Source organism: Canis aureus, chromosome 6, assembly GCF_053574225.1.
Source record: "Canis aureus isolate CA01 chromosome 6, VMU_Caureus_v.1.0, whole genome shotgun sequence".
Taxonomy (NCBI): Eukaryota; Metazoa; Chordata; class Mammalia; order Carnivora; family Canidae; genus Canis; species Canis aureus.
Window position 1 is genome coordinate 49,272,391 of NC_135616.1, and position 23,817 is coordinate 49,296,207.

The 23,817-nt window shown below is 35.9% G+C and overlaps 1 protein-coding gene across 2 annotated transcripts in view; it reads right to left on the minus strand.

The window, feature by feature from the left end:
* Positions 1–23,817, minus strand: part of FMN2 (formin 2) — a 378,878-nt gene that overhangs the window by 185,900 nt on the left and 169,161 nt on the right. For both annotated transcript variants that reach the window (XM_077901499.1, XM_077901498.1), the window contains one exon: positions 15,268–15,355. In XM_077901499.1, coding sequence (XP_077757625.1) covers positions 15,268–15,355 — 88 coding nt within the window. The remainder of the gene's footprint in view (positions 1–15,267; positions 15,356–23,817) is intronic.

Here is a 23,817-nt window from a genome sequence, read left to right on the forward strand (position 1 = left end):
TCCACTGTCTGTTAAATGTTTTCCGTAAACCAGCACTCCAAAATGTCCTTTATTGGGCATAACGGACTTCACCTTCTTGCTTAGGTAAACATTTATGCCCTTGTAAAATAGAGCTTAGTGAGTCTCCCTGAAAATAGGACCCTAACTCTGATCACATTTTGCCACTGTTTTCTAACACATGCTGTAAAAGGGGAACACTATTAATTTTTATTTTGAATGCATGCATATACACTGCTCCAGGAATACACAATCTATCAGAAATTTAAAATGTCTGATGCTAAAATAACATCCACACAGATAATACTTATACTTTTTCAGTGTGATTCTTCACAAACATGTCTGACTTCAAAAGAAACCCTAAAGAGAAAGTTCAAATTTACAAACACAAAGATTATATTTGTGGTTTAGAAAAATAATTTTTAAAAGAATTTACTCAAACATGCACTTACATAGCTTCCTCAGTATATTATATAATAGCATTTATGTACTGGCAGACATGTTGAGATAGGGAAAGGAACCAAGAAGCTTAGTCACTGAAAATTAAAAATTCACCAAAAACCAAAGAGAACTTATAGTTTTGACCTTACAATATATGACTGAGAATATGACGAGCTTGCATACCAAGATGTGACATGGTAAGGTAATTCCTTTCATTGCACCACAGACATGACTTTGACTAACAACTTCTGTCTCGTGACTAGTTTGCCCAAAAAACCTTAAAAATATGAAAAATCTAAAGACTACACACAATACTTTTGTTCCCCTAAGAATAATTTTGTGGTTTGCTTAGCTTAACATGTAGTTAATACGTACAAAAATGTGATGCACTAGTCTATGTGTGTGTTAAGTCTATTTTGTCATCGTTCAGTTAATGAAGGTCTCTCTTTCTTCTTTTATGATGTATATATTTGTGTGTAAGAATTAGTGCAATGTTTCATTGCCAAGAATGAGAGATCAGATAAATATGGGGAGGAGTTCCAAATATTCTGATTTCTCTGATATGCTTTTAATGAATAAAAGTCGCTTCTAAGAAAACAAAAACTCTTTAAATGTAAAATGGAACTGCCTCTGTTCTAATTCATCCACTCAGACTTTTGTGCCTTAATTAAGCTTTAGGGGCTGTCTGGTGAATGGTAAGGCCACCCTTGGGGCAATTTTCCTCCTTGTATCTGCTATTCGGTCACCACTGTGCCCATTCTCTAGAGTTCAGTAATGACCACCCACTGCTCAGAATCGTGCCTGGACAAAAGAGACTATTAGTTTTGCTTCTCCTCCTCCCCCTTCTTCCTTCATTACTTTCAATATTCAGTGACTTCAGCATTTCTGCAACTACAATGCCTCAAAATGTTTCATTTAATTGAGCAAGATGCATCTATTCTTTTCTTCTTGTGGCTTGTAAGAAATTTTTTAACTAAAGAAAGCTTTTATCATGGTCAGAGCTTCCTGACATTCCTTGGATGACTAGCAATATGTGCAAAACAGAGGGTGGGTATCACCATTTAGAAAAGCTTTAGATGGAAGACATTGGTGGGAGAAGAGGTTTAACCTACCCTGGGCATCCTGAATGTTCATCACAGTTCTCCTCCATCGTAAAATACAAGTTACCAGTCTCTTCCCCACAACTAGTTAAGAATTACAGTTCAAAATGAGAGTACTCTAGAGGCACATAGGTGGCTCAGTGGTTGAGCGTCTGCCTTTGGTTCAAGGGCATGACCCCAGGGTCCTGGGATTGAGTCCTACATCAGGCTCCTCTCAGGGAGCCTGCTTCTTTCTCTGCCTCTCTCTGTGTGTTTCTCATGAATAAATAAATAAAATCTTTAAAAGAAATGAGAGTGCTCTATGAATAATAGATGTTTCTTCAAGATTCCACCCAAAGAACTGAATCAATATTTAGAAACTTTCTCCACATTCCCATACCTATTGCTTCAACTGACCAGGAGAACCGTTTTCCACCATCACAATAATTCGCTAATGTCTTTTCCTTAGCTATTCCGTACATATATAATCCCATGAAAAATTCAACCATTCAAACAAAACAAAACAGAACAACACAGACCTCAAATTTCACAATTCCCATACATATTCTTTTGTATGTTTTTGTGTCTGTTCCTTACTTTCAAGGTGGACAAAGTCCATCTGAGTGTATCAGATGAGGCGAAATGGTTGCTGAGGCGAAATGGTTGCTGAGGCGAAATGGTTGCTGGTTGGCTAACATACTTTGCCAAAGCACTAAAAATACACTCAGCTGATATCATGAACCTCACTGTTCAAGAAGAAGCAATTTCCTATTCTTAGATTTCCCAGCGAATATCACATCTCCTTCCATTCTCCTCTCTTCTGAGTAAAGAGGAGAGTAGGTGTATTCATCCCCACTAGCCAGGCTACCATAAAGGAAAACTCATCCTGTCTTGCAAAATTCCTTTCTGGCACAGAATAAAAGAGTTAGAGATTGAGACTAAAAGTTAACTCCCCAGACTACATCATATTTCAACAATGTAAGCCTTTTGCTAAGTATTCTGAAATTACTACTCGAGGGTATCACAGATGCTAGAAAACTGATGTCATTTCCTTGTGACACCCAGACCTTTTGCTACGTGCAACAGATGATGGGAATCTTTCATTCCAGAGATTATGACTGAGATAAGGATGACTGACGCTCTGCTTGCTAGTTTACACTGTTCGGCAGTGAAGCCAGAAGGCCCAAATGTCTGTTTGCACAGTTCCAAGTTAAACTTAAAATAGGGCACTGAGCAACCAACATTAACATACACATATTGTAACTGGCATTAGGACCCAGAAAACTGCCAATGAGTGAATTTTAGTTAAAAATAAATATACAATTTATCTCAAAAAGGCAAAGTATGCTGTTTTAGAACTATTCTAAACATCTCCAACACTTCAAAACATAGCAGAGCCTGTTCAGATTTAAATGAATATCTGGGTTTCATTTAAATGAACTCAATATTCTTAAATTTATGTTTTCTGCCAAATATCTAAATAATTTAAATGCCTTAACTCAGTTATATAAAGTAATGTTAGCAGATCCAGGTATTTAATGTTGAATGAGACATAATCTTTTTTTTAATGTATTATAAGTTATTTATGTGGCTTTCAAATTCCACATTGCAACTAACCATTAGGAAATTATTACTTATTAAGTTATGGTGTAGTATGAAAGACTAATAACTTCACTCTTTTCAACTACATATCTGTGTGAACACAGATTTTCTTCATACATTTCAACCAAAACAACATATAACAAAAGAATAAAAGCAGAAGCAGATATGAGACTCTGGCTATCTATTAAACTGGACTATAAGAGATTTTCAAAAATGTAAAACAGGGACGCCTGGATGGCTCAGTGGTTAAGCTCTGCTTTCAGCTCAGGGTGTGATCATGGAGTTCAGGGATCTAGTCCCACATCAGTCTCGCTGCAAGAACCTACTTCTCCTTGTGTCTGTGTCTCTGCCTCTCTCTCTCTCTGTGTCTCTCATGAATAAATAAATAAAATCTTAAAAAAAAAAGTAAGACATTTTTGGTTGAGGCATAACCTTTATGAAACACACTTCCATTCTCGATTAATTAAAACTTTTTAAAGGAAGAAAGACATAATTGAACTACATTGATATATAGCAGTTCAAGAGCATATATGCCAATAGGTCTAAAACAGATTGATAATAAAATTTTGAATTTCAAAAGAAAAAATGGTAAGAATTAAAAGAAATTTGTTCCCAAAGGAAATACTATCAATGTGTATAACATAAATTATTCAATTTGTATTCTCTTCCAAATGGCTATTATGACAAATTCGCAATGTTATCGCACAGTTCACTAAATAGAATCAAATTTTCTGCTTGTATTTTAGCTACTAATATTTTCTCTAAAGATAAATATTTCAAATTTATATTCACATGAGTGTTAGCAAATCAAGAAAGCTGTTCCTGTTTATGTTCCTCTTTATGAAAGAAATCATTAATAGAACCAACTGCTTAGTGGAAATAATATAAAAACACAATCTGATTTTAAACAATTTCCAATTATCCTTTTTCTTAGTGAATCAAGTTTGATGCACAAATGAGGAAAAATAAAGAAAGCTTATATAATGTCCTCTTTCCAGATAGAACCACTAAAAATATAGAATATGTTCAATATAAATACATCTCTCATTGCTCTTCATTTTCCACTTCATCTAATTCCTAACCCATCTAGAATACTCTAAGCAACATCACAGTAGATTCAAATAGGCTATAATCCTGAAGGTGTTGTGAAAACTCACATTATTTCTGGAAACTGAGGACAATGATCAACTCAATACTTGATTTCCATTCTCCTCCATCTAGGAGGAGTGAATTTGAGTTAGAAACTTTAAAAAAGTCTTCTTCCCTTCTGGAATGTAAGTTCCACACAGCCGTGTGCTGCTATTGTTGTTGTTTAGTCTTTTTTGTTCTCATTTTAATGTCCTAGTGCCAGGAATGGAGCTGGGCACAAAGTAAGTACTCAGTAAATATCTGAGTAAGTGAATAATTAACTATGGGAAGAAAAAAAGAAAAAAGGAAAGAAGATAGTAGAATAGAAATGAATGAATCAAGATCTTCCTACTATAAGTTAAATATCAATTCTGACATCTTTATAATAGGGGCTAATGGTTATAACAATATAATTAGTCACCCTAATACACTCTGATACTTATATGAAAATATGTTGCTAAAGTGGTCATAGCCTTTGAATACATTTTCCTCCTTATCCCTTTAATTGGCACAGAAGTTGGGCATAGAGACAACCTCTACTCTGCAACTTTCTCTGGCAAAGCATATCTGAGCATCACCTAAGTCACAGAACTGACAAAAGACAGGACAAGACGTGATAATAAAAGGAATTTTAAATCAAACCTTCCACTATCCATTAAGTAACCTCTTTGCTGATTTGGTAGTTATGAACCATGGAGGATAAAAAATCATGCACTATTTTCTCCAGCTTAAGTTACTGATACAATTACTACCATTTGAGAGTTCTTAGAAAGTACAGCACAGGGCTTCAAAGCAGACTCTGCAACCAGACCACCGGTGATTAAATCACAGCCCACCACCTGCTGTTTAACTTTCTTTTGCCTCTTTGTCTCAATTTCTCATCCCTAAAATAGAAATAATAACTTACCTACCTCATTGAGTTATTGCAAACCCTACAGCAATGACTTTACATGCTGGCTATTAATATTATTATCATCAGCAATTGTGAAATCATAAACTTAGAATCACAAATCTTAGAATTAAAAAAAAAACTTGCAGAAAATACATTTAAACATCACGTTCAATTTAGAATTCGCTTCACAACAATTTAATTCATAAGGACTTCATACTGTCATTGACGATAGAGAATCCTCCTCTTAAATTCCACCATTTCCTTGAAAGAGGCTGCGATTATTCCACAGTGGCCCAAATAAGGGGAAAATATGCCTTTACAATCCATCATGGAAGTGACGAAGCCCATATGGAGAACTGGGAACTGGGGTTTTTCATTGCAAGCCCTTCTGTACTATTGGATTCCTAATTACATGTAAATAACAATTGACTGAAACTGTTTAATAAATTTTACAACAAATTCAAAGGTATTTGGCTGAAAATTGCTACTGGGGAAGTAGAGATCTTATTGTATTCATGTTTGACCATGAGGAAAGAGGAAAGATAGTCATCAGCATGAAATATCATTACTGTAGTCATGCTCAAAGATAACATGCCATTATGTAACATTTTTAGCCATTTTATCTGATGTCTTAGCACGCAGGGCTGATTATATTTCTGATATTTCTAGAATGTACCTAGTAGGAATAGGACACAGGTGGCTTCTAAGGGAAATGTGGAAAGTAACAATCACTCCTTTCTCTCCTCATCTCTAGTACTCTCAGATTCTTACTTCATCTCAAAGGATAAAGAAAACCAGAAAGCATCTTGAGGGTGGCCACTTTGGGTGCTGAAAAAGCACTTGTCAAAACACACAGAATTTTAAGAAGTCAATTTTAAAATACACACGGGACTCTAGTTATCAAAAAGGCTCCCCTGCAAAAAATAACAGTCTGAATCCCCACCCCTCTCAAGGATTATGCAAAAGGAATATTTTTGCAATAAGTGCACCTTTAACACACAGTGAGTCAAGAGTCAAAGTTGGTGTGATTAATTTTGTACTCGGATACTAAGTTTCTGAGCTCAGATTTGAGCTCCACCTTTTACACATGCCCCATTTGGTCCTAGACAAGTCCTTTAACAATCACTTGATAATTGTGAAGAACAGGTAAAGCATTATAGGGGCAAAAATATACTGAGCTGAGCTGCAGTGGGCTGTCTTGGGGCCTCAAAGAGCTAACAGGGGAGAGAGGGTGAGAGGTGGGGGAGGCCAGCAAAAATAAACACCCAAACACTTGATACACAATCAGATACTAAGGGCAATGAAGGAAAAGAATATTCATATCCAAAGCTCACAGTTTCAGAACAGCCTTAAGTATTGTGTTTCTCCTTCCCATAAAAGCATAATCAAAAAGCCCAACTGTGGAATAATGTCATAAAAAAAATATAAGCTAAGTTCAACCCAGGTTTTTTTCTGAACCTGTAATGAAAGACTTCTAATAATTCATTTTCCCTTGATTTAATAATCTATGTGTGACTTAAAATGATTTAGGAGGTCTTTCTTTTTATAAGAAATTCTAGGTAATGAATTTATATTTTAAATTAAAACATATTCTGATATTAAATTTCTAAAAGTAGGTTTTAATGAAAGTGGACCTATTGCACATGCACTTTTCTCCATGACAAGGCTACAATTGATGAAAAGGTTACACAGCTCACTGGATGGAGCCCACTTTCTTCTCAAATTTCTAATTCTAAGTGACTTTACATTTCAATGAAAACCATTCACTAAACCTCCCAACAGCATTTACTAGATTTTAATGTCTCAATAAATATAATAAACAGGTCTTAAAACTCCATATCCCATGTGAGGAAAACACTTAAAATAAAGGTAAAAAAAAGGGCATGAAGCAATTTCTAAGTGAGCCTTGTAAACGTGAGTTTCATAAAGAAACCAGACACTGGAAAACCTACTGGGAAAAACATTGCCCACACTAAAACCAATTTTTGAAAATATTACAAAAATAAACAAATGATTATGGATAAACTTTCTTATGGTAATTAATAGGCAAGTGAAAAAGCTGGTGTCTCCAAGAATGAAACCAGAAACTCCAGGAAAAAGACCAGGAGTTTGTAATCTACAACTTGTTTGGTAGAAAATTTCATAAGAAAAACACTATTCAGTGGCAGCCCAACAGGGTAAAAAAAATTGCTACGTGTGTAGGCTATCAAAATTCATGGGAAGACTTACCATAAGTTCCTGTAGTTCAAAAGGGAATTTCCAGATTTTTAAACAAGTGTTTTTATACTTTACACTCAGACCTAGAAACCAGTTTAACTGTCAGTTTAATAATATCTCAAATCAAGAAACAGAAGCGTCTGTCCATGCCTCCACTTCTACTCTTGCTCCTTACCAAGATTCATTGTAGTAACAATGCTAAACTCCCTTCCCCAGCTACCCTCAAAAGCCACCCAGAGCCAACAGCAGAACATGTGGAATATGGTGAGCTCACAGTGCCCAGCAACAATGATTAAGAAACCACACAGTTAGGGGAGATCCCCCCACCTTTCAAATTTCAAAAGCAAATTGCTCTCCTTGCAGATAAAGTACAGTCCAAAGGTGTGCCAGGGCTCAATGTTAAAGGGCTGCTCATATAAATAATCCTCATATTTATCTCCATCCAGAAAACAGAGATGGACACAGCCCAGTACTAACTCATTATTTCAGTAATATTGACAGAAAACCCAAGCTCCAGAACAATTGAATCTGCCCCAGTTATGTGCCCCTTGAACTTAGACTCCCACTTCTTTCCTCTCATCTGGCTCTTAAATGCCATCAGGAGCAGCTTCTGCATTCCACCACCTGTTTCCTCACGGTAAAGGCTTGTAGCAGACCTCTTCACAACAGAAGGGGGAATAAATAACCTTTATGTTCTCTTCTCCTCACTAGGGTTAGCCAACTTCTGAGTTTCAAGCACCTCCAAAGCCTATTAACACAACTCATTTCCTAAGAAATGCAGAAAGGCAAAGACAGAATGAATATTGACTAATGTATGTGTGTGTTTACAGGAAATAACTCATTTAACAGTCTTTTCTACTAATGAGGAAATGGAACCATAGAGATATGAAGAGAATTGCCCAGGTTGTTACTCAGCTAACCCGAGGCAGAACTGGGATTCCAGTCTGTTTTAGTCAGCTGGTGCCACTAACAAATCTCCCAGACTGGGTGGTTTAAACAGGAATTTAGTGCTCATAGTTCTGGAGGCTGGAACTGGTAAGGACCCTCTTCCTAGTGTGCAGAACCTGTGGCCTCTGTTCCTTTTCTTACAGGATGTTAATCCTATCATGGGAGCCACCTTCATGAGCTCATCTAAACCTGATTATCTCCCACAGGCCCTGTGGTCAGCACAATCACACTGGGGATTAGGGCTTTCAACATATGAATTAGTGTTTGAGGGGAGACAAATGTTCTGTCCAAAACAAAATCTGAGCAGTGTGGCTCTGGAATCAGGCTCTTAATCAACGTTAGTCTGCACTTGAAAATAAAGGGGAAACCCAGGGACTATAGACAAAAGGAATAAAGAATTATGCTTAGAGCATGAGTACAAAATGAAAGCAAGCATCCCCAAGGATTTAACGAGGATATATTTCCCTCTAAACTCTCTGACCATCAGTAATTTGGAAAAAAAAAAAAAGGCAGGGAAAGTCCCATGCCCTATGTATCACAAGCTTTCTACAAGTAATCACAACCTGCTTTTGCTCATTGATAAGCTCAGCCCAGCTTGCTTTCTCTCTAATAAATGTGTTTATCTTTTCTTGGTTCAGTCAAGAATAAGCAACTTTATTAATAATTCCCTTTAAAATATTTTTCCCCCTAATTCGTAGCTGTGAAAAAAATCCATTTCATTCTCTAAGGAACAGAGTCAATATGCAAACTGGGGAATTTGTATGAAATGACAAAGGAATAAAGGAAATTTGCTAAATATATTTTCTAGTGCTTTAGTAACTCAAAAAAAAAAAAAAAACTGCTGGCCAGAAGTATTGTGCCTTTTTGCCAGTTCTCTTTTTGCATATGTTGCATATTCTCATTTTATTAGGAAACACAGGTCCTCATTCTGAAAAAAAGCTAAAATGCTATGGAGGGCAACAAAGTGGGATCCAAAGGAACTGGACACCAATTCTGGTCCTATTAAGGTGAAGCCCCAGGCAGGCTTAATCTATAAGCCTTCATTCCCTCCATTGTATAATGAAAATTAACTCCCTTCTGGACCACTTTATACAGCTACAGGCTTACCTCATTTTCTTGCCCTTCATTTTACTGACTTGGCTGTTATTTTTTACATATTGAATGTTTGTGGCAACTGGCTTCAGGCAAGTCTATGACCACCATTTTTCCAACAGCATTTGCTCACTTCATGTCACTGTGTCATATTTTGGTGATTCTTGCAATACTTCAATTTTCATTAGTATTATACTTATTACAGTGATCTGTGCTCAATTATCAAAACTCACTGAAAACTGAGATGATGGTTAGTATTTTTTAGCCATAAAGTATTTTTTAATGAAGGTAGATATATGATTTTTTTAAATAAATGCTACTGTGTGCTTAATAGACTATAGTGTAGTGTAAACAGATTTTATTTGCGCTGGAAACCAAAACATTCATTTGACTCAGCTTATTTTGATATTCCCTTTACTGCTGTTCTGGAACCAAACCCACAATATATCTGAGATATGCCTATATTGGCAAATGATAGAAAGGGGTGGAGAGGTAAAAACTCAAGACAATGTTTAATTTCACCTCTACAGATACTAATAAAAAGATCTGATTATGAAAGAGTATGTGTCCTGTTTGTCAAAAGTAATTCTCTTTTTAAATACCTGCAAAACTAGATATCTTCCTACACAGTTATTGGGATAAGGCTTCTAATAACTCTGAGCCCTATTGAGGGAGGTCAGTGACAGAAGATCAAAAAAACATCAACATGATACAGGATCCAGTAAGGAATCAGAAATTAGCACACAGACTTCACTGGAATTTCTGATTTTTTATTTAAGGATTTATTTATTTATTTGAGAGAGAGAGAGAGAGCGCAGGAAGGGCAGAGGGGCAGGGAGAGAAAATCTCAAGTTGATTCTGTGTGGGTGCAGAGTGCAATACAGGGCTTGATCTCACGACCCTGACATCAAGACCTGAGCTGAGGGTAGCCTGGCTAGGTCAGTGGTTTAGCGCTGCCTTCAGCCCAGGGTGTGATCCTGGAGACCCGGGATTGAGTCCCACTTCAGACTCCAGGGTGTATGGGGCCTGCTTCTCTCTCTGTCTGTGTCTGTGCCTCTGTGTGTGTGTGTGTGTGTGTGTGTGTGTGTGTGTGTCTTTCATGAATAAATAAATAAAATCCTATAAAAAAAAAAAAAAGACCTAAGCTGAAACCAAGAGTCAGATACTTAACCAATTGTACCACACAGGTGCCCCTGGAATTTCTGATTTAAACCTAAAAGAATGTCATTGTCCTTGTAAGGTAGCCTACCTGCATTTTTTTATTTAAAGTGTTTGAAAAAAGCAGTTAATAGGCTTAGAGACCAAAGAAGAAAAATATCCATGATTTTATTGACCAGGGAGTTAACAAAATTATCATATTTGATGTCAAGATACATGATCTCGACAAATCATGATGAAAAAGGATAGAAATTTCAACAAGGACATATATTAGTATTTGTTGCCCATGGGCTCACGATACCAGGTGGCTTTAGATAGGGCAGACATTAAAAGGAAGAAAGGAAAAAAGGAACAAGAACCATTAATACTTTGGGCTGGACAATTCTAGAAGGTTAAAAAAACTTATTTCTATGGGTGAGATCATTAAATACATCTTAGGTTTCCTTTGCTACAGTATCTTTAATCTATTATAAAACATGCATACTGAGGGAATGTAATAGTGTATATGAGCCAGTTAAAGCTTCAACTTAGAGGCAGTCATCCCTACCTCAGAGATGGTGGGCCAGCACTCTGTAAGAAAAGCCATACTTCAGAGATAGTTATTTCAAGTCTAGATCAGTAACTGAGGCTTGCTAACTAATAATTCTAACAGCTCAAGTAGGTATTTAATGGTGACACTAAAAAGATACAAGACACACAGGCTAGCTAAATCTCTTAGGGATGCTCCACCCATTTTCACAGACAGAGCAGGAAAATTTAGTGGAGTTCTATCGCCTGGATCTTTAAGGATGCTGTTGGAGGTTTGGTCCCTAACTGGTCCTGGGTCCAGCTACTGGCTAAGTTAGATTTCTAGTTGCCAGCTGCAGACTGTAAGGGTAACAGCTTCCTGCCTCTGTGATGTGTTTGCATCAATCTGGAACAATCCTTTTGGACACAAGTACCAAAAGGACAGAGCACTAGACAACCTCAGGTTTACAAAGCAGGCTTTTCAAACTGTTTAGTTCCCTGGCCAATAAATAGTTGTTTTATAAATGAAATATAAAGGAAGCTATAAATACATAAATATATAATGGAGAATCATGTCAGAAATTTATCTCCATTTGATCTGATAGGAGAGAGTTACCCTACTCCTGATGTGCCTGCAAAATTTCCACTTTGCACTGACTGCCCAGGTTATATTAGTCATAGCAACCCCCTCCACTCTCAAAATTATCACAGTTCAATATTCTACCTAGTACTGAGACTGTGGGACATAAAACTGAGCCTCATGAAATTTCAAACTGCTCTGCAGCTACTATTTTCTACCAGAATGAGCCTGAAGCTGTGACTACCACACTGACTTCTGAAATACGGATGGAATGCTGTACAGAAACTTTCCTCTCTTTCCACACAACTCGATTAGAGAGCTACAGGATACTCTCATAGTGACAATAATAGGCTAGATGATTTGAATTAATCCTCCCATTGAGAGCAATTTAAAATCATGGATAAGAAATGTTTATCAATTACCTTAAAAGCATCAAAAAGCAGGCAAGATAGGAATTACCATGCTAATCAAGAGAGAATGCAGAAAAACAAGCCAGTTCAGAAACTGCTTTAGCTCTATCCCAACAAATCTGAACTTACTATTGACAGCCAGATGCAGCCAAAGGCCAAATATTAAAACACAGGGCCCACCCAAAGTACAGATTCTAGACCTACATATGTGACAATAAACTGGAACTCAAACCAGGGAAAAAAAACTCAGGCATTACTCCAGGGGATCCTTAGAGCTCAATTTAAGGGGATCCTAAAGCCACAATGACCCTACACTCTAGCACACTAGGTAAGTCATTTCTGAAAAGCACCTTCATCCTAGACTCCAAATTATTATAAAGGATTGGAGTGTTTTGTTTTCTAGAGGTGGCACACCACCATCTCACCATTCCCATTGGAAAACCGCTATAATTTACAGGATAGTTTAGAAGGTACCAGACACATTTACACTGTATTAGAGCAGCTCAGGTCTTCACCATAACCTTCACATGCACACATGGGCACACGCACATGCACACAGTTAATTATTTGGGACTGCTTCACTTGTATTGTTAGTAAACTTAGGTAAGAAACTGATCCTTTCTCCCCTCTCTGCCCTTTGACTCTGTGTGACACTGAGGACTCTACATGTGCTATTGTAGAAAATACCTTTGAGTCTGGAGCAGGGTGTGGTGTTCACTGGATATGGTGGGAAGACCACGATTAGACTTTTGGCACCTCTCATCCAAACCTTCTACACTGATGACTCTAATGTGGCACTTTAAAAATAGAAACATTACAAAGTAAACTCAACTCTAAACTTTTCCAGAGTTTTGGTAAGGGAAAAGAGAAAAAGAGAAAAAAAAAACTATTCTTGTTATACAAGGTTACATAGATTTTGTTTCAAGATACTGATGCTGCTTGTAGAAAAAGCATAATCTTGAAGGAGCAGCTGATATGAATGAAAAGAACAGGACCAGAGAGTGAAGTGGGCTGAGCCCAAGTTTAGTCTGTTCCACTAACCTGCTTTGTGACCTTGAAAAAGAAACCTGATGACCAAAAAGGTCTTGTTTGCTCTTCTACAAGATGACACTGAGGTCTAGATAAATTCTGTGGCTGCTTCTACAACCAAAATCAATGATGTTTATGCTTCTGTGGATTTCTCAGTGGAGGCATATCCTGATAGAAGTCAAGTTTATTCTAGAGGCCACAAGTGATTCACACATGTAAATCATGGTTCCAGACAACATACTGAGACAGAACAGGACTTTGTTCACTGAAAGGCACACTACTTGCTTCTTCAGACTTTAATTTTAAGACGGCTGTTTTTTAGAAAACCGTGTACAGGGTTTCAAAGTGACTCAAGCAATCACTTCATATCCTAATAGGATAAAGTTTATGCATAATTCTGTGTGACCCTTCAACTACTGACGTTCATGCCATGTTATTGTTAGCGTTGCATGTTAAGCTAGCAAATTTTCAATGAACTCTCACTGGCTTTACCACAGACACAGATGTTAGGCGGACTCCTTTGTTCATAAGGTTCTCATTATTAACTCAACCCGGGTTGAATATTTGACTGAAGGAAAGGACCATATCATTATTTTCAGATTTCATTCTATGACTTAACTGGACTACATCTGCCAGCTTTAGAAACGCCAAGTACTTCTTGGCGCCAGCCTTGGCGTCCTGTTCTATGACTACTACCCCCAATGCTTCAGTTTGAGGAAGTCTCCTCACCATCAAAACAGTTTAATAAAAACTTAAATTATGATTAAGAGTTACTCATCAATTGACAAAGCATCCCAGGCTTGTGCTATTTATGAATTATTCCACACAATATTTTAAGGCTAACAAACAGAATCCACATTCATACAGGGGTAAGCTAGAAAGCCAGTTAAATGTTTTCATGATTTATAAAGTCTGTGTTATACTTGAAACCACATTTCTTTAATAGGTAAACTGGCATTCCATTGGATAATTCAATCTGCTTTAAATCTATTCTAAGGCTATGGGGGCAGCTTATGGGACAATCTGAATATAAATTTAATTCCTCTATTCACCTTTGGACAATATCTCTCAGCACAAATGTGATAGGAAGATACAGTATAGGAATGCCTGTTAATGAGAGGATGGATTTCAAGTATTTAAAATATTGACATTAAAGCCACTTAGAAAATGTTAAAGTCACCCTAGCTCTAAACATAGGAGAATATTTTATAAGCCTGGTTAAAAATATAAATTAAAACAACAACATGAAAGAAATAACAAAGGCCATGATATTACTGCTTCCATATGTCTGGATCACCAACAATATCAGTGGGCAAGAATCATTTGAAACTATCTTTGATGCTTATTAAAAAAAAATAATTCAATCCCTCCATGCATAGAAAAGCCCAGGAGTTTACATATAGTCACAACAAATAACTGAAAGAAGAGGAACAGTTTTCTACCCTAAAAAGCTATACACGATAAATTTGTTTTTGTGATTCTTTCAGCATCTCATCGTATCTCGGAAAAGGAAGACTAAGAGAAAATGCCTCCTTACTTGTCCAATGCTTATAGACATCTGCAACAAATGATCATTCAGCCTCTTAAGCACTTCTGAGTTTTCATTTAATTACTATACATAGCAATCCAGTCTACTAGTCAACATCTCTAATCATAAAAACATTCTTAAAATAATAACAATCAAAACAAGCATCCATGTAACTCCTACATTGGTTGAAGCCAATCTGTTAGAACATTTATGTTAGCTCATCAAACACTTGAGATTGAAATCTCAACATATTTATCTCTCCAGTACACTATCTTCAGGTATTTTCAATGGCTGAGACATACTCCACTATCATTCCTGTTATCAGTCACTCTGAGCAGGACATCCAGATGTAAATATCCTCAGATATTATCTAATTAGCTACAAAGCACAGTGGGACTAGTATTTCTGATGAATTAAAAATTAAGTATTTATTAATGCAGACTATGTCAACTGGGAATTAGGCTTTTAGCAAAATACAGAAACAACATAAAAGACACATTACTAGTAACCCCTCCAGAAACAATCATGATAGAAAGTTTGGTAACACTTATAGGAAACATACTAACCTCAAAAGCTCTAAAATAACTTTACCACCAAACAGCACATCCTTCAGCCCAAATTTGGGTATTCAAAACCTGAATTTTTATTTTTATACTTACCATGTTGTATATCTTTCATATCTAAATGAAGGCTAGACATTAATATTCCAACTGCTTGTGATCTTTTGTTGCTTAACAACTTGACCACCTGCTCAAAGAAAGGAAAAGGGGGAAATGTCAATTTGAACTCCAATGATATGCTTGATAACATGTTCTTTTTAATTCTAAATGGAGAACATACAACTTAAGGTCTTTACTTAAAGTATTCAAAACTGATCTAAAAAGAACTTTTGTGTTTTATGTCTTACATCTTCAAAATCTACCATCTTCACTCCATCAGCCTCAATGGCATGCCCTTTACCAGTCTTTTAAGAGACTGATCTGTCATTGAGTAAAATTTCTAATAGTTTAGGATATTAGTTTGGTCTCTGTGAAACAATAAACACACATTCGATAATTTGCAGCCTGAATTTTTAAAAGTATTCAACAAGTGAATAGTAAAGTCTATACACAGAGAATCTGTTAGATCAGATCTGTTTGAGCACAAAACAGAAAACGTGCTTTGATTCTGGTCCTTCAGAAAACTCACTCTTTTACTGGCAGTCCCTCTCATTCTGCATTTGGCCATGTTTTGTGGGGAACTTTCCAACTAATTAATAGAGGAATACAAGCAGCAAATCCAAACGGCTATGTCTGCTCAATCTCAAATCTGGCTTTCCAGAGAGTCCTAACGAGTCAGTCAATCCACATACCCCACAAGAAGTTTTCCTAAAACAGAGGTAGGCGTGCTGCTATTGGACATACACATTTAAACTATCTTCTCCAGATACTAACACACCACTGATAAATCCTGCTTATGAAACCATTATCCCAGGTCTTGAAGGGCAGCAATTTCTATTTTACTCTCATGGTTTTGTTATAAGTCTGCTTAGAAAAAAACACTAGAGGAAAAGGAAAAAAAGGTTATGGTCAGATTACCAGAAGTGACAGCTGCCCTAACAGTTATCACATTTGATGACCTTGTCTTTCTTTTTCGTTTAACTTGGACCAATCAGTAAACTAATAAAATAATCATGCCCAGCTGTCACAAAGTCACAGAGTAAAACAATATTCTTAATAGAAATAACAGCATTCCTGGTTCCCCAGAAGGGATGAGGGTGGAGAAAAAAACGAAACACTTTCAGAAGGACCAACCACAAAAACCTCCACACTCATTTATGCAAGCTTCTTGTAGAAAGGAGTAATACCCCACAAGAGACAGTGCTTCTTCAAAAGAATATATATGTATATATACACACATATGTATATAAATTATGATTCTTCATTTGCTCTTTAAACATTTTATTAAATTTCAGATAAAATATTAGCTTAGAACTTGAATATGAATCCAGTCATACACCAAGTATTTTTATCAACAGTGTTATCTTCTTCAGAAGTGAATAGAAATTTAATACCAGAAAAACAAAAGGCATGTATCCTGTCCTAAAAAAAAACACTTTCTAAATTCAGATAAATACAATCTGGGTCCCATCTATGATACTGACAAAACTAAATGTATTTGAATCCATATATCAATTAACCTTTCTGCAGTGGTGACAAGCTAATCACATCTTTATAGAAACTCTTTATTTCACAGCTCCTGGCAGCCTTTCTCAAGCCTTTCAAGGTGAATTATTCTGACTTCACCTTAAATATTGGCAATCTTCAGAGTTCTATTCTCAGCACCTTATTCTGTTCACTTTATGACCTATCATTTCTCCTCTATAGATATACATGCCAGCACTTATAAATTCATTCTTGTAACTGTATCTTCAACTCTACAGTATCCTACTTTCCTAACAGGCATCTGCACAACTCCATTTGACACGTCTAAAACCAAACTCATCATCAGGTCCACTCCAAAACCTATCCATCTTCTCTTTTTATTCCATATGTTGAGATAATGGCACCACCATTTTCCATCCACCTACTAAACTTAGAAATCTAGAAATCAATCTAGATTCTTACCTCTACTTCAGCTGTATATTCTGCCCTGTTAATTAGTCTTGTCAATTATAATTCCTCTATATTTTTAGAACCCACTCTTCCTCTTCAATTCTATTATCAGCATCTATTTATATGTTTTATCTTACATAGATCAATATAAAAAATTTCTAACAAGCCTCCCAAATTTAGTGCAGTAGCTCTCAAAGTGTGCTCCCTGGATCAGCAGGCATGATCATCACCTAGGAACTTAATTAAAAATGCAAAATAATGGGCCCTATCACAAACCGACTAGCCAGAAAATATGGGCTTCAGATTTTCCTCAATCTGCACTTCAAAAGGCCTTTTAAGTGACTCTAGGATCACTGATGATTCTCATTGCTTCCTGTCCACTTTCCAAACTGATTTCCAAGTACCATATCTAAGAGTTCTGATATTTGCATATCCTTCCTTGTTCTTTAAACCTGAGTGGCTCATGTTTACATGTTAAGTCTTTTAAAAGGTCATACAGACCTCCAGTCCATGAGCATAGAATATCTTTCCATTTGTTGGTGTCATCTCCAATTTCTTTCATCAATTTTTTATAGTTTTCAGAGTATAGATTGGAAGAATTAATATTGTTAAAATGTCCATACTACCCAAAGAAATCTACAGATTCAATGCAATCTCTATCAAACACCAATAGAATTTTTCACAGAACTACAACAAATAATCCTAAAATTAGTATGGAATTACAAAAGAAACTGAGTAGTCAAAGCAATCTTGAAAAAAGAAGAATAAAACTGGAGGTATCACAATCCCAGATTTCAAGACATACTACAAAGCTGTAATAATCAAAAAAGTATAGCACAAAAAAACAGACATATAGATCAATGTAACAGAACAGAAAACCCAGAAATAAACCCACAATTATATAGGTTAATTAGCATACAACAAAGGAGACAGGATATACAATGAAAAAGGACAGGCTTTTTAATAAATGGTGCTGGGAAAAGTGGACAGCTACATGAAAAAGAATGAAACTAGACAATTTTCTTATTCTATACACAAAAACAAACTCAAAGTAGATTAAAGACCTACACGTGAGATCTGAAACCATAAAACTCCTAGAACAACAACATAGGCAGTAATCTCTTTGACATGGGCCTTAGTAACATTTTTCTAGATATGTCTCCTCAGGCAAAAGAAACAAAAGCAAAAATAAATCATTGGAACTACACCAAAATAAAACGCTTTTGTATATCAACAAAATGTAACATTACATTAAATGTAAAAATGTACCTTTTGTATATCAAAAAAAAAGGTAACCTACTGAATGGAAGAAGATATTGGCAAAAGATCTATCCAACAATATATAAAGAACTTATATAACTCAACACTAATAAAAATAATAACTATTATTATTTATAACAATAATCCAATTAGGAAATGAGCAGAGAACTTGAATAGACATATTTCCAAAGAAGACATAACAGATGCCCGAGACCTATGAAAAGATGCTCAACATTACTAACCATTAAAGAAATGCAAATCAAAACCATAATGAGATATGATCTCACATCAGTCAGAGTAGCTAGTATCAAAAATACAAGAAATAACAAGTGAGGATATGAAGAAAAAGGAACACTTGTGCACTATTGGTAGGAATGAAAATTGGTGCAACCACTGTGGAAAACAGTACTGAGGTTCCTCAAAAAATTAAAAATAGAAATACTATATGATCTAGTAATTCCTTTACTGGGTATTTACCCAAAGGAAATGTAAACACCAATTTGAAAAGACATATGCACCCCAATGTTTACTGCAGCATTATTTACAATAGCCAAGATATGGAAGAAAGCCAAATACACTGGAATATTACTCAGCAATAAAAAAAGAATGAAATATTGCCATTGACAACATAATTGGACCTATAGGTTATTATTTTAAGTGAAAGAAGTCAGACAAGACAAGACAAATGGCATATAATCTCACATATATATGTGGAATCTAAAAAAGAAAACACATGAACAAACAGATAGCAACAACGAAAAAAAAAACAGAAATAGACACATAAACACAGAGAACAAACTATTAGTTGTCAGAGGGGAAGAAGGTAGGAGGATGGGCAAAATGGGGGAAGAGTGGGAGAGATAGACTTCCCATTAGAAAATGAATAAAATCATGGGATTAAAAGTATAGCATAGAGAATATAGCCAATGATACTATAATAGTGATGTATGAGGAGAGATGGTGGTTATAATTGCGGCAACATAGCATAGCATATAAAAATGTTGAATCATTATGTTGTACACCTGAAATTAATGTAACACTATGTGTCAACTATACTTCAATTTAAAAAAAATGTTTAAATGTCTCATAGACTGTTCACTTGCTTTTTCTGTTATAATTCAAATGAACTTATTATAAACTGTATTTTACATTTAAATGCCTAAGATTAAAGGTAGAAATAATAAGCTATCATCATATTCTAGAAGGCACGTACACAAGAGAGGATAGATGTCTAAAAATATCAACTCTGTAATTCTGTAGATTAACACTACCATAGTCACTATTTATCCTTTAAAAAAACACCTTGGATAACAAGAACCTGAAGCTATCAAACTAGAACATTCTTAGAATCCCAGTGACCACAGGTGTGATGGAGAGGAGAGAGTTGACTCTTAGAAGATGATCTCAGAAAACTTAGCTGAAAAATGGAAAATGCAGAATTAACAAATTTGAGATCTACAAAATTAGAACATATAACAAAAAAAGGATTATTTTGAAGTTATCTAAATTCACATATTAGATTCAGCTAATGTTCTTACTAAAATTTTTATCTTAAGATTATCCAAGGAGGCAGGACTATGTAGAGATTATGAACATGGACTCTGGAAAATAAAGCGTTATTTCTCAAATTTTATTATGCACATGAATTATTTGGGATCTTTTTTTAAATGCTGATTCTGATTCCTAGGTCTGGATACAGCTTTCTAGAAAAGCTACAGCAACATCCTAAAGTCTCAGTTTCCTCATCTTAAAAAATAACAGCACCATTGATTTCAAAAAACTGTAGTGAATATTCAGCATAATGCACTTGACAGTCTTGGGAATACACTTAGCAAAAAGTGTACTCACTTGGACAGTAATAGCTATACAAAGTTTAAATAATTAGGGAAGCATTTTAAATGGCTTCTCAAAAATAAAATATCTGCCAACTTGTCATTACTCAGTTTAAGTCTATGAGAGAATTAATAAATTAATTAATAATCTCTTCTTCCTCCAGATAATTTCCTAAGAAATCCAGACTTTTATTACTTCAAAATAGTTTTCCAGTGGTGGAAATGTGCAAATGACTTCTCCCTTAATTCTCTTCCTGGCATTGTACATGACCAATGGCTGTGACCAGGTGCAATTTTAGGCCATAGAAAGAGAACAAAAGCATACACATGGCCTCAGTCAAACTTTTACAACCCTAATATAGTTAATATAATTAGACTGCATAACTAGAAATGTGTTTCAAATTAACATTAACTAGTGTGTATCATGAATGATTATCATATCAAGGAGATATATCCTTGGTCTACTTCCACTGTCTGTACTATTAAAAAATTTCTTCATTAAATTATAAACTAAGCCAGTACTGGAAAATTAAGAGTAGATGTATGATGGTAAGAGCAACAAAGATAACAAGGATGTGTTCACACATATTTCTGTAGATTGCTAAACAGTTTCTGTGTTACCTTGAACCCCCATAACTTGGCTGACTGTATGGAAATTTCTAATAATTGGAGTTGCAGGACAGCATACAGTAATTAAATAGGTACACCAAAAGCTTAAGGTTGAACACAACTTGAAACTAGAATTCTGAAAACTACTCATTTTCACTAAATAAAGTTTTGTTTTATCTCAACTTTAACCACCTTTCTATGAAAATGTACAGTGGAGGGATGCCTGGGTGGCTCAGCAGTTGAGCATCTGCCTTTGGCTCAGCTCATGATCCCAGGGTCCAGGGATCCAGTCCTACATTAGGTTCCCTGCAGGGAGACTGCTTCTCCCTCTGCCTATGTCTCTGCCTCTTTCTGTGTCTCTCATGAATAAATAAATAAATAAATAAATAAATAAATAAATACTCTTTAAAAAATGTACAGTAGAATGACAGAGACAAAACATAGTCTGCCCTTTACCTCTTCTTCTCACTGCTCACTCACTTACCCTTCTATCCTGGCAAAGCTAGACAGGGAGAGCATGAGTAAGTCTGACAGGACCGTATCCTACATTGTTCAGGCTATGCTCCACAATGCACGTAGAGTGAGGGCAGGGAGCCAGCCAGCCCAGGGGAAGGGATACCTTTCCATAATTCTAACAAGACTCCTTGTGAGTTAGCTGCAACTCTGGTTTAAAATTCCAGCTCCATCACTGTCACATCCTTGGGCATCTTACTAAGTCACTTTGATAGTTGTGCCCTGATCTGAAAAAGAGAGGGCATACTTTATATGCAGGTTAATATGAGGATTACTGCAGATGTAAAGAAGTGCTGCCTACTCAAAATGTAGATCATAGGCTGCTGTCAAGTCCTCTGTGTTACCTGTCCAGTACGAAATTGAGAGCAAGAACTAGAAATTTTACAGCAATATGATGGGGTGATGTTTTATCTGTTGAATTTGGATTTGTATATCTTTCTTTGGGTTTTTCTAATTTCATTTGTGTGGTAATTCATTTATATTGTAGTTTACAAAAGTTTCAGAACATAATGGATTAGGGATTTAAAAACTGCTCCTCCACTATGACAGCTTGAGATGGGAGCACCTGGGCAAAGGACAGGACTGATGTGCCACAGATTGAATATTTGTGTTTCCAAAAATCTATGTTGAAGCCTTGTGTCCAACATGATGGTATTAGGATGTGGAGCCTCAGGATGGTAATTAAGAGTGGAACTCTTAAAAATGGGATTAATGCCCTAAACAAGAGGCCCCAAAGAGACCCTTCATCCCTTCTCCCATGTGAAGGTATAACAAAAAGATGGCTATTAGGAAGAAGGCTCTAATCCAGATGGTGAATCTGCCAGTGCCTTCATTTTGGACTTCTCAACCTCTAGAACTGTGAAAAATAAATCTGTTGTTCATTAGCCACCAAGTCTATGACATTCTGTTATAGCAGCTTGAATGGACTAAGCCTGGGGAAGGAAGGCCAGAATGATAAGGATGACACTGACCCAAAATCTACTCATAATTCCCCGTACCTTTCCCTACAACCTCAGGGTAAATAAAGATAGCAGTAGGACTCTCAAAAGATGACTGATGAATTCTCTAGAGCAGTGCTGTCCAATACTGAACTAGTTCATACAGCTAGTAAGGCACTTGAAATAAGCAGACTTAAAAGAGTTGGTTTTTTTTTTAAATTATTTTGCCTGTCTCTTCATGCATTTTTTTAATGTGGCTACTAAAAAATGGAAAATTGTATATGTGGCTTGCATTATATTTCTACTGGGCAGCACTGATCAATAAGATCTAACAAATTCAGACAAATCACTAAACCATTTAGCTTGTACCTAGATTTCCTTTCTATTAAGTTCAAAAATAAAGGAAGCTAATGATGGCATGTGTCAAAGTTTTCTTGGCTGTTAAACAGGTCTCACTTCCAGGTCATTTAAAACAAAAAGAGAAACAAACAAAAAAAACATGTCAGATTTGTTCCCTATTAGATAGTATAAGCAAAACAAGTCAAAAGTATACTTCGAGGGAATGACATGACACAAATGCCAGAATATGAGGCCCCTGAGTTAGTTAGGAAGATACTTCTCTCCACCACACAATACTACAGAGAACTGAAACATCATATATTGAAAATCATTTTAGACTGGATTTGAACTTTCCAATTAATCAAATGTGGTTCACACTACTTGTTGATTATAATCAACTAACCTAAATGAAGCTACTTATAGAAATTAAAATAATGTGTTTTTTTTACTGTTTACAGAAATTATAATCAATCTTTAAGTGTCAATTTCAGCATTGAAATAGTAGGAAATAATTATCCAGCATAGTATCAGCTCTCACACACAACCATACTAACAGTTTCATAGACATATTTCCATACTTTCAATAGAACCTTTACTTTATTATATATCTTTTAAACAATGTCTTTCTGTGACAGAACAGATTCCTTCTGTAGACTGGGCCATCTGATCTGAGACTCTGAATGGAGTCTAATGCTGGCAAGCTAGAAATCTTAGCTGAATATTCTGTTCTGTTCAGTAGTCAGCTCTCTCCCCTCATACATTTGCCTTGGCCCCTACATCTTTTATTTTTGTCCTTCTCAATTTTGTTACCCCTTCCACAATATCATTTCATCTTGTTTTTCTTCCTGTCTCAGGAAACAATATTTTGCAGTGTCTTTAGAGGGTTACTTCTCCAATTATTTCCTTGGATTCTCTCTCCACTTCCAACCACCTAAACTACAAGAACCTCAAGACCCTTCTGCTGCCTTTTTTTAAACTGCTTTTCTCTCTAGTCTAACAAGCACATCTATAGTCTTTAGAAAGGCCTCACATATTTATACTGTATGGATTACTCACAGTTCTGACTACAAGTCTATGTCTTCAATTTCCTCCTGGGCACTTCCACTTGTAGGCCCTCTCTCCTT